This window comes from Poecilia mexicana, unplaced genomic scaffold, assembly GCF_051168715.1.
Source record: "Poecilia mexicana isolate PSO_F unplaced genomic scaffold, ASM5116871v1 scaffold_13, whole genome shotgun sequence".
Classification (NCBI taxonomy): Eukaryota; Metazoa; Chordata; class Actinopteri; order Cyprinodontiformes; family Poeciliidae; genus Poecilia; species Poecilia mexicana.
The window spans coordinates 10263806-10277489 of record NW_028263382.1 but is presented as its reverse complement, the minus strand read 5'-3'; the positions used below and the strand labels follow the sequence as shown (position 1 = coordinate 10277489).

The following is a 13684-nucleotide window of genomic DNA, read 5'->3' as shown; positions in this document are numbered from 1 at the left end:
TCATAAGTACGTCCAGGAACAGATTGTTGTTGTTTTCATTGTGGATCAACCAGTTTGTCTGACCTGAACTAGTTAAACAATTTCTAACTCTCTCTCTCTTTTTAAGCTTTTTTTTTTTTTTTTTTTTTTTTTCAAAAACAATGCTCTAAAAAAATAAATATAATTTATATGCCTCTCCAAAAAGTATTTTTATTTTGAGTGCTTTTACTTTGCAAACTTTTAGCATCAAGTGTTGGTATATGATTTTTTTTTCCACACGGGTAAACGTTTAAAATAAATTAAAAAAAATTTATTGGCTATATGAGTTCTATTATGCTCTTACAGGAGAACCAAAAAATATTTTAAATTAAATTTAAAAGAACGCAAAGAGCCACTTAAGTATGGTACACCTTGTGGTGACATACCGTTAATACATTTGTTTGTCCTCTTCTTTTTAACGCTGACAGTAAATAAAATCGTTTTTGAAAAATGGGGGTGAGGCACAGAACGGTGTTAAACTGACAGAAACGTATTGAAGCTACTTAAATTCACACTTTCAAAATCTAATTTCAAAATTCTCTTGAAGGTTGCTATGTTAATTCAGAAAATCTTTATTTCTCGATTTTCTATTCAATAATTCTTCACTGTTTTCTCAGCTGAGCAATATCTATGTTATACATTTTACTAGCCTGTATGCACAGGCACTGCTGATTGTTCCCTGTGTCTGCTGTACTATTCCCCTGAGATAACTCACTTCAAAAATGTGTCGACAGTTATACCGAGTGATTATGGAAGTGGCTTTTTTCTGTCAAGAAAAAAGTATTTCTGAGACCTATTTTCAGTGTAAAAAAAACAAAACTACTGGTAAGAGAGACAGATAAACCAGACCTGACTGATAATCAATCTACACAGCTCAGCTCTATAAGAAATCTGCCCATTTGTTCTCTCTTGGTGAAAACCTCCTGATCCAATTCCTTAAGACTCCATATGCACCCTGCTTTTAACATAAGACCATGATGGAAACATTTATGGTGCACTTGTAAAGTGAGTTTATCTGGTTTACCAGCAGTTGGATATCCTGAAACCACAACGCTAACAAGTGTAGCAACATGAACATGTTGTGAAATGCTAAGACCGTGGTATAGCTTTTCATCATAAACCTGCCTTATATTTCTCCGCAACTTTAATTCAGAACTGTCTTCTGATGTTCCTTGGCATTCATGATGATGTTTATATCCACCAATGTTCACTAAGATCCCTACAAAATGCGCTCAATTACAATTCTTTGAAAAACGACTTGCCTCTTCACTCATGGGAAAGTTAAGCACTAACTCAAATTTTCTTAATTTGTGGTTGATGGCTCTGGTTGTGGTTCACTGAACTCCCAAAACCTTAAGGATGCCTTTGACCCTTTGTAGCCTTTACAGACTGATACATGTTTTGCTTTTGGAGGTTAATTCCCAGTTAATTCATCATTTACCCAGGATTCACAGGGGTTAGGGACTACAACTGAAACAAAACAAAACTACTGGTAAGAGACAAATACTCATATAACTTGAGTATTTTAATAGTTCAAACACCAAATACCAGAAACTGATATCCACAGTCTTCCTAATATCTGCTTTTGGTGTTACAACCAAACACACCAAATAAAATGAATGATGCTCTGGGATTTTTGCCTTGCGAACGCCAGCCAATTGCTTGTCAAGTAGCTCTACGTCTATATATTTCAGCTTCTGAAATTGCATTTTCTTTTGAGTTTTTTGGATATATTTAAAAGTATATCCAATAAAACATGTAAATCAATTGATTTTTCATGAATAAGTTTGAGTTACATTCCACATAAAAATTAAATAACTTCTTTTTTTAGTTTTTTTTTTTCTTGCTGATTCCTCTTTGGTATAAAATGTTGCTAGAATGTAGTTTTCACAGCAGAAATCAAAACACAGAGATGGACTCTTTTAGCTTTTTTTGTCTGCTGAAGAAAGTTGATTGCACTAACTTTTATTTAATGATATAAGAATAGAGAGGGCTGAATACATAAGCATGCCACACTTTTTTAGATTTTATTTGTATCCTTTTGTGTCTACTTAATGATTATTCTCTGCTTTGTTTGGAACTATCAGAAAGAAAGAAAGAAAAAACACCATCTAGTTAACAGCAGAAACCCAAGACGATTTCTCATGGAGCTGAACTTTTTCATCAGCTACTGAATTAGTTATGTTTGAGGAACATGAATGAGATTAATTCCCCTCTGCCATGGCGCTTTCCTTGACGGATAATTCTCCAATCCTCCACTAGAGTGCATTCACACCCGGCTTCATCCGTAAGAGTGCACCATGTCAGAAGAGGAATGTTCATACAATGAGGGTCTGTGTATAGTAGCTCTGGTATTGCCTCGGTCTACCACACGGACAAATGATTGTCAATGGACTATAGAGACGAATCTCAATCGGTTACTCTAGCGGCTCCGCGCGTTTCGACCTCCTGTGTTTCCTCCCCCTCTTGCTTTGCGATCAAATTCCTCTCTGGATGGAGATGGACAAACAAAGAGAGAAAGGACTAATTTCCAAACAACAATGCCGTGAGTCTTGAAGTTTTGTGGATTTGGTGTCTTTATGTGCTTGCTTCTCTCGCTCTGGGAACCAACCGCTCACTCCCATATTCTCGGCTCCTCTGACGGTCGCACTCTTTCGGCTATGCAACGGGTGTAACACACACACACACACACACACACACACACACACACACACACACACACACACACACACACACACACACACACACACACACACACACACACGGGCTGAAAATGTAGCACGGACGGTGGGAGTGAAGTTGTGCGTGCCATGGTTTTGAATCATCGGAGGGATTCGCGTTGAATGCAGCCTGTTTGTCTCTGAGCAGAGGTCGCGTCGTTAAGGAAGAGAAGATTCATTCCAGTTGTGACCCCCACGACTCCTCATGTTTGGAAAACATTTTACCCCGAAAGAGTAGGATGCTGTAACTTTGGGACTTTTTCCTCTTTTTTTTAGGCACACGAGGACAGTAGTTTGGACATTTTCTTACCTAAATGTTTGGTGTTTTCATATGGGAACTGTCAATTTAAACTAATATCCAAAATAAATAGGCCAGCATTTCAGTTTTTCCACATGGAATTCTAGTTAAATCCCTTACACATTGTTTTCTTGCTCTGGCTGAGAGGACCTCAGCTTTTCTAAACTTGTGAGGGACCAGCGGGCATGGGAGAGGCGACTCCCGCTCAGTCTGCTGCTGGTGCTGCTGCAGGGACCTTCGTGCCCATGCTGGGCGTCGGGTTAGGAGCCATGCCCGGCGGGGTGGTCGGCAACGGACCGATGGTGGCCACCTCCAGAGGAGGCTCCGCGGACCCCCAGCTGCACAACGCCATCGTGGAGCGTCTGCGCGCCCGCATTGAGCAGTTCAGGAGGCACCACTCCACCTGCGAGAACCGCTACCAGAGGGGTCAGGCCGAGAGCTCCGACCGGGAGCACGAAAACACGCTGCACCTGCTTAACATCGTCCAACAGGGGCCCGGGAACCGAAAGAGCAAAGGGAGCCGGGGTTCGAACCAGCAACCTCCAGACTACAGCAGGGCCAACGGAGAGCAGAAGGGATCAGAGGGCGAGCAGAAGATTTCCACCCGCATAGCGGTAAGTTGGGATCATCATAAATATCGTTCTGATTAACTCACCCAGTGTTTGAATGGGCCCTGAGCCAGCCCCTTCCTCTGGGCCCCAACAATCTTAAGGCTTCCATTAAGTTAAAAATGAGGTTTAAAGTCACCAAAATATAAAAATGAGGTTTAAAGTCACCAAAATATGGTGATTTAAAAAAAATATTCCATAAATATGAAATTGTTTAAAAGAAATTCTGTGCAGTGTCGATTAGTTCAGAAAACTTGAAAAGAGGGGGGGACGATAAATTTGAAAAAAAATGCACCGCTACCCCCAAGACTGTGCCTCCCAGGGTAATGAGTCATATTTCCCATATTATAAATTCCCACTCAACTTACCTTCAGTTGGTAGTTTTGTTTGGGGTGACCAGATGGGGAGCTGCTAACTGAGCGAGGGCTGCAACGATTAATCAGAGTTATTGTGACGAATCAACTAATCGTCAACTAATTTAGTAAACGGTTAATTGTTAACTAGAGTATACAGACCCACAAAAATACTGTTTGCTGAAAGAGCAACACACTCAAAGCAATAATTAATAAAAAAATGCACAAAAGTATATACATTTTACATTTAAGATATAAAAAAAGTTTTTCTGTGAATATGTTCTATCCAGAACTGCTCAATTTTAACATCACCTGGCTCACATTCTGTAAAAGAAGTATCCTATTAATCACATTTTTATATCGGTTGATGCAAAAAATAGTCAACAGATCAACCCTACATATAGTGATGTTAAGTGAAGGAGGAAGGACTGACATTGCAAGTGATCAAACATTCCCTAAAGGAATTTAATTTTACACAATAATTAGTTTATTTTTTATCTAAAAAGTAATTGTTTATAGATGTTTATTTGCTTTCTTTTTAAGTATTTCTAATATAGTATAAAAAACTAAAGTGGTAAATAAGAACTCTGCAGAATGTGCCATGCTTTTTTTAATCTGATTAATTGATTAATCATCAAAGTAATCAATCAAATAATTGAGTACTAAAATAATCATTAGTTGCAGCCCTAAACGGAGCTGGTTCAAGACATTGGCTATGATTCAGGGCTCCAGTAGGCTATCAGAGCTCACAAGAAAAGCTTAATGTTTATGAAGTACTCCTCGAATTTCACCTGTGGGACAATAAAGTAACTCACCTGCTTTTAAGTCTGTTTAAATATATTCCAATAAAAAACATATGCATCTAAAAGGACAATATAAACGTTTAGGCATTCTTAGTTGAAGGAGTTTTAGCTCCATTTCACCCATAAGACCAAAACCTACTATAAGACCAAAACATAATGCAGCATAACCTACAATGTATGAAATAGTTTTGGGGTTATTGGGCCGTGGAGAGGTTTAGAGTTTCCTCCAGAGTGTCGACATTTTCGTGCACTTTTGATTCGAACTGTGGGATGCAGGTGTGTGTTGCACGTAACCTAGATAATACAGAATTTATCCAGTTTTGTGGTGCAGGAAGTTCAGTTTCTCTTTCTCAATAAGGCAGCAGTTTTCAAATGATCAATTCAAATGGCCATTGCCTGAATTATGTCTACTGCATGATGTATATTTTTCCATAATGATAAAGTTAAAGAATATACAATAATTAGACCAAATTTCTGTGTTCTCGGACTTTGGTTGGACTAACCATGCTGTACAGAAACTGTTGAGAGAGCAGTCGGTGAAATGTGAGATTTATTGTGTTGTTTTCTTTCATTGGGCATTTGGGAGTTCAGCAATGAGACTATGAATTATTTCTCAAGCAACATTTCAATATAGAGTCGAAGGGGTGAGAGTTTGCAGATGTTCTCTTTCCGAACTGGCTCGAGATGCCGGAGAGAAAAAACAAGCAATGAAACATTTTTTTCCAGTAAAACCCATAAAAACGCACTTAGGAAGGTTCTGTAGTTTTCTTTATTATTTTTTATCTGTGGAATGAAGCAAGACATGTTATCTCCTACGTATCCCACAGCTGCATTGACTTGAGACTTTATATTTATGATTGGATTTTACATGTGTGCTTTGCGAGTTGCTAAGTTAAATTCAGCTGCGAGACATGACGGGAGGTAAGACGGCAGCATCATGGATTATACTGACGGTCTAAAAGAGGTCAGGGAACATCATTATCATGCACCGTTTCATTTTTACTGATGTTGACTTGGGACTAGTGTGTTCTATATAAAACTGATGAGTGCAGCAAGATGTGCAGAGGAAATGAAGTCCTGGCGTACATGTTCATATAAAGCCTGAGGTTAATTTTTTTTCTTTTTTTCTTTTTTTTTTTTCTCAGCTTGTGATGATTTGGTGAAGCAGAACAGCAGTCGTAGCAGAAATCTCACATTAAGTGCTCTGCCTCTATCCATCACTGATGGAGCCAGTTAATGCTTAAATGGATCAAAAATAAGTAAATTCTGAGGGTGAGAACTACAACGCTTTGCAAAAGCATTCATCTCCGTTGCTCTTTTACGCATTACGTCATTTTGCAACTGAGTGTTTTATTGAGATTGTATATTAGATCAATACACAGTATGGTATAACTGTAAACTGGAAGGAAAATTATTTTCTTTAAATTAATTTTGAAAACATATATTTCCCAGTGACTTGTTGGGAAATATATGTCATGTAAGATTAGGTAAGCAGCATTTGATTCTTAAACAGTATCCCAAGAACATAACATGGGCCACAGTTAAATTCAAAATGGACTGAATCTGGTACAAGTGCAACTTTACTAAAACATGACAGTCCAGCTAAACTGACAGGTTGGACAACATAAAGAGCTAAACTGAACGGGCTGTGGTAACTCAGGAGGAGCTGCAGATGTCCACTGCTCAGGCAAGAGAATTTCTGATGGAACTTAGTCATTTTCTACAAATTTGTTCCTGTATTCTCAAAGAATCTGAGCTTCTGGTGATGTTTTTTTAGGAAAAATCTTAGAATTTCTCCAGTTCTATTATGAGAATTTGACCTTGGGAAGATGAAGGTTGTTCACAAACTCATTATTTATGATGGTGTAAACAAGGCATGATCAAACATGTTGATGCCATGTAACAATTATTTTAATTTTGCATAGTTCAATAATCATAACACTTTTCTGAATCCAATCTAGGCTGTATGAATGGTGCATTTCTTTCAGTTTTCTGCTTTAGGTATTTGTTTTTTTATGTCTTACTTTCATGTATCAATCAGTCCAACTCAACATGGCCAACCAGACCTCCTCACTGAGTTTCTGTCAAGTCTTCACGCAAAGTTGCTCCTGGCACCTGACTGAATCACTGTTAAATTGGGATTCTTTGGCAGGAATACTTAAGCTCTCTCTGAGAGGATTCTGAGAATCTTTGAGAATATGGGCGCTGGTCTTTATGGAGGAGTGGCAAATAGGAAGCCATTGTTGGGGAAAAAAGAGCAAAAAGGAATCCCATTTGGAGACTGTCAAAAGCCATGTAGAAAACATAGAAAAGATATGGGAGAAGATGTAATCAGGACGTCTTCGCACATTTACACATGTGACCAATGTGCAAAAGCTAAAGATGTTTCAAACATAACTACATGTTCATGGTAGAAGCATCCTGGGTGGAGCTTTTACTTGTTTCATCAGAGAATGGGACTGATGTTGAAGCTGTGCTGGTAAAGTGACAAAATGTAAACCGATTTCCATTGTGGGTTTACTTTAGGAAAGGAAACTGTGTAGTTTAACGTTTGTGTCTTTTTTCTAATTACTTCTGTGTAAATTGAAAATAGCTTTTTGCATATTTAGTGTGACAATAGGTAACTTTTATAAAAATGATTTGTTTACATATTTGTTAAAATATGAGGCAGTGAGGAGCTCCTCTCGCTCCTCACTGCAGTCCAACTGCCATCTGCAGAAATAAACTGCTCTCTGTCAGAAACAACCAATCAGAGTGAAGGGGAGGGTCTTAGCGATGTCAGTCATGCTTGTGTACGTGCTGCTCCCTCTCTCCCCCTTGCTCTTTACTGCGCTACACACAATGTCGGTGACGATGCTAAGTTAGCATGGCTGCTAACGATGGTGGACAAACAGTCTTCCCCACCATTAGCAGAGCTAATCTTGAGCTTGCTGTGTTGGGCTTTAATGATGTAGGTTATTATAGTACACGCTTCTCAGTTGTGAACAAAGGCATCAATAAAGGGCACATCTGTGGATGTTATTGATTGTTCACATTGTAATTTGCAACGGAACAGAAGACCAAGTGAGGGGCAAACGAAACAATAGATTATGGCTAGTTTATTGTGCATAGTAAGCAGCACTTAACAGCAATGAGGCCAGATTAACAGAAGATATGTCTTGTAGGTAATTTTAGACATATTGGAAAGAAGAGATGAGAGCTTACTTATTGGCTTAGGGGAAAAAAAAAACGATTTCCCTTAATGCCTGCATGAACTCACTGAACGCTTTGGGATAGGTCATATTTTAGATTGCTGTTTTTTTTTTCTTTCTTTTTTTGTTCTAGCACTGGTTTCTCATTCTTTCCACTCATACCTGTATCGGTGGATGCGCCGAACACAGAAATAGGTCACTCAGTAGAGCTTACGAAACGCCAGCCCCTGTATTACATCTTACAGACATTTGTTTTCATCAGATGGGGATCCAGCATTATCTTACACCGTCTGTCAGCGAGAGCGATAGTGGGTATGGAAACTAAGAGCTCAATGATACAGCCGCGCTAGCGTGCAATGCATTGTCATAACCTATTATAGTGTGCTTAACAAATGGCACTCTAAGCACCTTCTTGAAATATTTGCTGACCATGAAACTGTTTGAACCACAAGGCCCTCATATAAATGTTTAGAGCCACTGAATACATTTCCTGCACATGTTTACTTAAAGTCAAACAGGCCTTGAAAAAGCAGTAGACGAGGGATGCCTGCGATTAACAGTCCTGCGTGCACTGGGAGGATTTTGTTATTACTCAGTGAAAGATCTGGAAATGATGGTCACAGAACTGAACGGACTAGAAGTTTTATTGTCTTTTAGCTTAAAATAACATAAAGTTGTGTTTTTATTCTGCTGCTATTTGTCACGCCTCAAAGAAGAAGAAAAAAGGCAAGTCTTTGTTTCTAATCTTACAAATTGTTGAAAATAGGCAACTGGAGTCGTTTGCTTCTTTTGGCAGATCAGATATTTCCAACCAGAAGGTCAACGCTGTGGCAGCAGTAATCTCGACGCTCGCAGAGAGACCTCAGAGTTTATTACCACTGACGTAAATACAACTTCTAGCTGACCACCGGATTGACAGCTTAGTCAAATAGCGTGGAGAAAAAGAAAATCACTGCACTCTCTTGTGGTTTCTGTGGAGCATGGAGAGTTTGTGGGGCGGGGTCTGCGTGCTGTGAGTATTTCCTGGCATGCCAGGTCTGAATCAGAGGTGCTGGTTGTGATGTGAAACAATTAACCCAGGTTCATGGGAGCTCCACCCAGTTCTGGTCTGGGGTAAGCTGCAGGATTTTTTTTTTTCTCTTAGAAGTCACTGCTTGGAAGCTGATGTGGAATGCTGCTGGTGTTTTTATATCGCATGAGCAAACTGTAAATCAGATTTTGTTCCATTTGTAAATATTTGCCTACTTTACTGAATTCTTCATTTTTCTTTTATTTAGGCTTACTACCCATTTAAAATGAGTTTCAATATAAAATTTTTGCCACAGTTTTACTCCTATGAGACTTTCAAAAACAAAGTGACACTTGGTTGTAAAGTACGATGCAAAACATCAAAGTAGAAATGAGTCAATACTTTGTGTTTTTGTTCTCTAGTTTTGTTTTGGTCAGAGCATCTTCTTCCACATGTTTCCCTTGTTCCCTTCCTGGTTTTTGGCAAACTTTAAACAAGGCTTCTTAGCTTAATTTCAACAAAGGCTTTCTGGCACTTATAATTGAATTGTTGAGAAGCAGCTTGAGATGCTGTGTACAATCTAAGCTGGCTACCTATGGTGACCTATGAAGGAAACTTTTTGCACAGGGTTTTATTTGGGGTTTCAGCATAATTGGGGTGAAATGTCATGTCATGTGATTTTTATTTGAAAAAAAAAAAAAGACTTCCTCTAAACTATTTCCCACTACATTGTTTTGGTCTATTAAACAAAATCTAACTTAGATACACCAAACATGGAAAAAGCAGGACGGGTGTCTATAATTTATCTTGCGTGTTTTAAATTCTTGTTCATTCATTGTCTTTGACCCATATTCTTCACAGATTTCACTAAACAGAAAGTTTAGACACATCAGGGAATATTGCTCATTACAGCATAGTTTTATTTGCTCAAGTCATCCCAAATCAATCTCAGACCTTCACTTATTTCCAGAAACACAAACTATTTATTTGTGAATTTAAGTCTGCTGATTGGAATCAGGGATTATGGAGACATTTTGATCATAGAGACATCACAGATTTATCATCATCATTATTATTATTCTTTAAAACCTAAGTGTTTGTAACATTTCTCGCAGGACATTCCACAGTCAAGCAGAGGTCAGCTCATACATTTTCATCACCAAATAGTTTTAAGTGAGCACAGCTTGTCTTCAGGGAACAGGGATGTTAGTGTGCTGTGTTAATGTCTCAAAGAAAGCTATCGCAGTCTCTTCCAAGTTTCCATTAAATTACTTCATTTGTTTGGGCCTCTGATAGTTTTTCCTCTTCCTTAATAGTGAGTTGCACATGTCTTTTGGCTAAATCGAATGTGAAATGAATATCTCTCTCATCAGTTATTATAGTTTTATGAAAACATTGGCATAAATGTGCTGTAAACAACTTCACATCACATATTTTTTTAATCAAGATTACAGTGCTCTCCGGGGAGGCAGCTTTACAAGATTTAACAAGTTTCTCTTCTGGTAGCCAAAGAAGAAATAAGATTTTTAAAGAAGCACCAATCAAATTCACCAGTGACTGACATTTCTCACCGAAGCTTTAGTTTTTCCAATCCCTTTAACTTTATGACTTCATTTACTAAATATGTTATGAACTCATTGGTTTTTTTTAGCCAAAACAAATTGTTGTCTGCTGTTATCCAGTGTGATCAGAGGTTTAGTAGATATATTCAGCAGCTTAGCTCCAGTGTGATGATGTCTGGAAGGTTGGATAAAAACTTGGGTATTGGTCCAACATATTTTCCTTTTCCTACTTCAGAGAGAACAATGTTTCACGAAAGATGAAAGATATAAAACTGGGATTTTTTATAGCTCTTTTTGCCTATTCTGTCAAGGCATATATCTTTAGTTTTATCAAGCCCCAAAAAATAAAATGTATTGTGCACCTGTGGGTTGTTCTTATGGGGTTCAAGAGAAAATGCAGCAAAAGCTTTCAGAACGATTAATCAAAAACAGTACTGTGCTTCTAGTTGTTCCTTGCAATCAGTTTTTTGTGCAAATAAAAATAGGTTAGAATGTGTACAAGTGGCGTACATGTCAGTCAGCCCGCCAGACTACAGTTGGGATTATAAACGGAATCTTGCTGATTGCACAATTTTATTTATTTCTTTTTCCCCGAAGAAAAAAGACTGTGTTTTATCACAATCAATTTCCTTAAGTGCTAACAGTGGTATTTCCTCTCAAAGCATTTTGTACATTTTTCTGGTTTTGCCACAGCTAACAGCTTACTGAATATCCAAGCAATGACAGGTGAGAGTTTAGAGTGGTTTATTAATAAACTGCTCTAAACTTGCGGTGTCGTGACTATTACAACTGAGGATGGAATGAGATCTCATGTCACAAGATCTTGAAATGCTAGGTCAGAGCTTTTTCTTTTTGTTAAACTGAAGCCTGCAGGCAAATAGCTGTGGAGTTGATGTCAGCATCTGGTTTCTTCTGGTAAACCCAAATATTAAGGGAAAGCCAAATCAGATTTTAGTCATAAAATATGTGCTTGTTGGCAGCCAATTCTTCAATTCTCAGCTCTTAGCGATCCTGTTTGAACTCGTCTTGTGAAAAGTGTTAACTCTTCAGATGAAATCATTCATGATTGAAATCTGATAACCTGTTCTGTCTCAATGCAGCAAGACAAGTGCAATATATGGTAAGGAGCAACTTGAAATGCCTAAATTTGTCCAGTGTTTAGCTAATAGCGGAGCTAATTTTCTGCTTAGCGCTTTTGCTAACTTTGAAAAGGTTTAGCATACTTAGCTTCACCTAAAGTTATTTTTCTGGACAAATTCGTGTAAAATTTTCGTAAACTTTCAGTTGAACAGTCAAGTTCATTTTATTATTCAGATTGTTTAAACAGTTTTCTGTCTAGGGAAACCCAGGCACTGAGTTAAGGCAAGAAATGAGAAATTAGTTCTTTTAATTGAGGTTGCATGAACAAAGTTCTTGTTGGCAAGTAAATCTAATAAGTTGCAGGAAGTAGAGCACAAAACTCAGAGAAAGTCTTCATAGATCATCATTAGCAGCTAGGGATGCTAAAGCTAGTATTAGAGCTAGCTAAATGGCTATATCGAACAAAGATTCTATAAAACACAATTTGAGATTCATATGAAGAGTAAAAACATAAGATACGATATCATTTGTGTCATTTGTGGTAGGTAGTCATTCATACCGAGTCCAATTCTCCTGAAGGTTTCCACCTGTTAAAGAGGTTTTCCTTTCCACTGTCGCTACATGCGTCACTTGGTGTGACTGATTATTGGGAAGTCGATTATGCAATGCAAACATTTCTCCACTGTTGTTACTTGTCCAGGAGTGAATGCTGTAAGTCGATGATTCAATGCAGTCAGCTGGATTTCCTTGTAAAGAAAACTTTTTTCTTTACTAATATGGATTAAAAATATATTGTTTGATAACTAGGATCAAATTGATTGTTTATTCTTGTAGATGTGTTGTGAATTGGCGCTGTATGAATAAACTAATTAGTTGCTCGTCGGGCTGGTTGACAGCATCGGTTCTGTAGAAGCTTTCACCACTGTTGGATTATGCATGCGATAACATTTTAAGCGCTGTGAGAATACATTGACTGTAACAGTTAGCCAGGTGCTAAAGTTAGCAACTAATTTGCAACTTCCTAAGGGAACCAAACTAAGCAGATATGAAGAGCAGAGATCCTTCAAAAAATGATTGAGGTTCAAAAAACCTTTTTTCTATTTGTGAAATTAAAAAAAGTCAAATTACTATGTTTAGATGTGTTTTTTGGCATCATTACTACCTAATTAGACAAGAATAAAAACTGCAGAGCGTGAGCTGGACCTGCATTCACTACAGGCTCACTGAAACACGTTGTGACTTCTGGAAGTTTAATGTATTTGTGAAAACAAAAAATGGGGATTCCAAAAAAAAAATTGCCCCAAAATATAACATATCAACTTCAATACAAAACAAAAAACTTATGTAGTTGTTACTTAAAAAAGTAAAATATTTATTGTCAGCTTCTTTTTTTTTTTCTTTTTTTTTTCAAAGGCTTCAAATGGAGCATTATGCAGCAGCTTCTTGTTGGAAATCATCCTCTGTGAATCTGGGACATCTCTGTACCTGGCAAGATTTGCATTCCCTTCTCTTCCTGAAATGAGTCCACTTTTATCATTTTTTTTCTCGACCAATTTAGATTTTGTTAAGAAGTTCCAGCCTCTCCCCACCCCAAAATAAAAATCATAATAAAAGAAAAAACAGGTAAAGAAACCACAGGAAAACAAAGAAAACCATCCAGACAGAAGTTTCCAGACACCCGGTGGGGCAGTGAGGATATGTGTTAAATCAAAAGCCTTTACAGATCATGTGTTATACAGTATTTGCAGCAGCAGTTCCAGAAGAACCCCTCACCCACCTTTTCGTTTTTCATTCCTCCAATCTTACACCCTTCCACACACACAAGTGCACGCAAAACCCACCCTGCTGCACACTCCTCATGTTTTATTCAGCAGCCTATGGGAAGGCTGTATTTGTCTTTGAAGAGTGCTGCAAAAATCATGTATTAAACCCATCTCCTCCTCGCTCTTCAAGGAATGATACACTGTAAGTGGTATATGCTCAGAAAAAAAACATGATCTTCTGACAATCCAGGTGGGTTTGGTCTGCTCTGCTGATTTATG

General features: G+C 38.0%; 1 protein-coding gene across 1 annotated transcript in view; it reads left to right on the top strand.

Annotated features, from left to right (window-relative positions):
* The first annotated feature begins 2272 nt into the window (after positions 1-2272).
* The window catches only part of maml2 (mastermind like transcriptional coactivator 2), a 51294-nt gene continuing 39882 nt past the window's right edge, over positions 2273-13684 (top strand). The window contains exon 1 of the mRNA XM_014980814.2: positions 2273-3650. Coding sequence (XP_014836300.2) covers positions 3222-3650 — 429 coding nt within the window. The 5' untranslated portion in view covers positions 2273-3221. The remainder of the gene's footprint in view (positions 3651-13684) is intronic.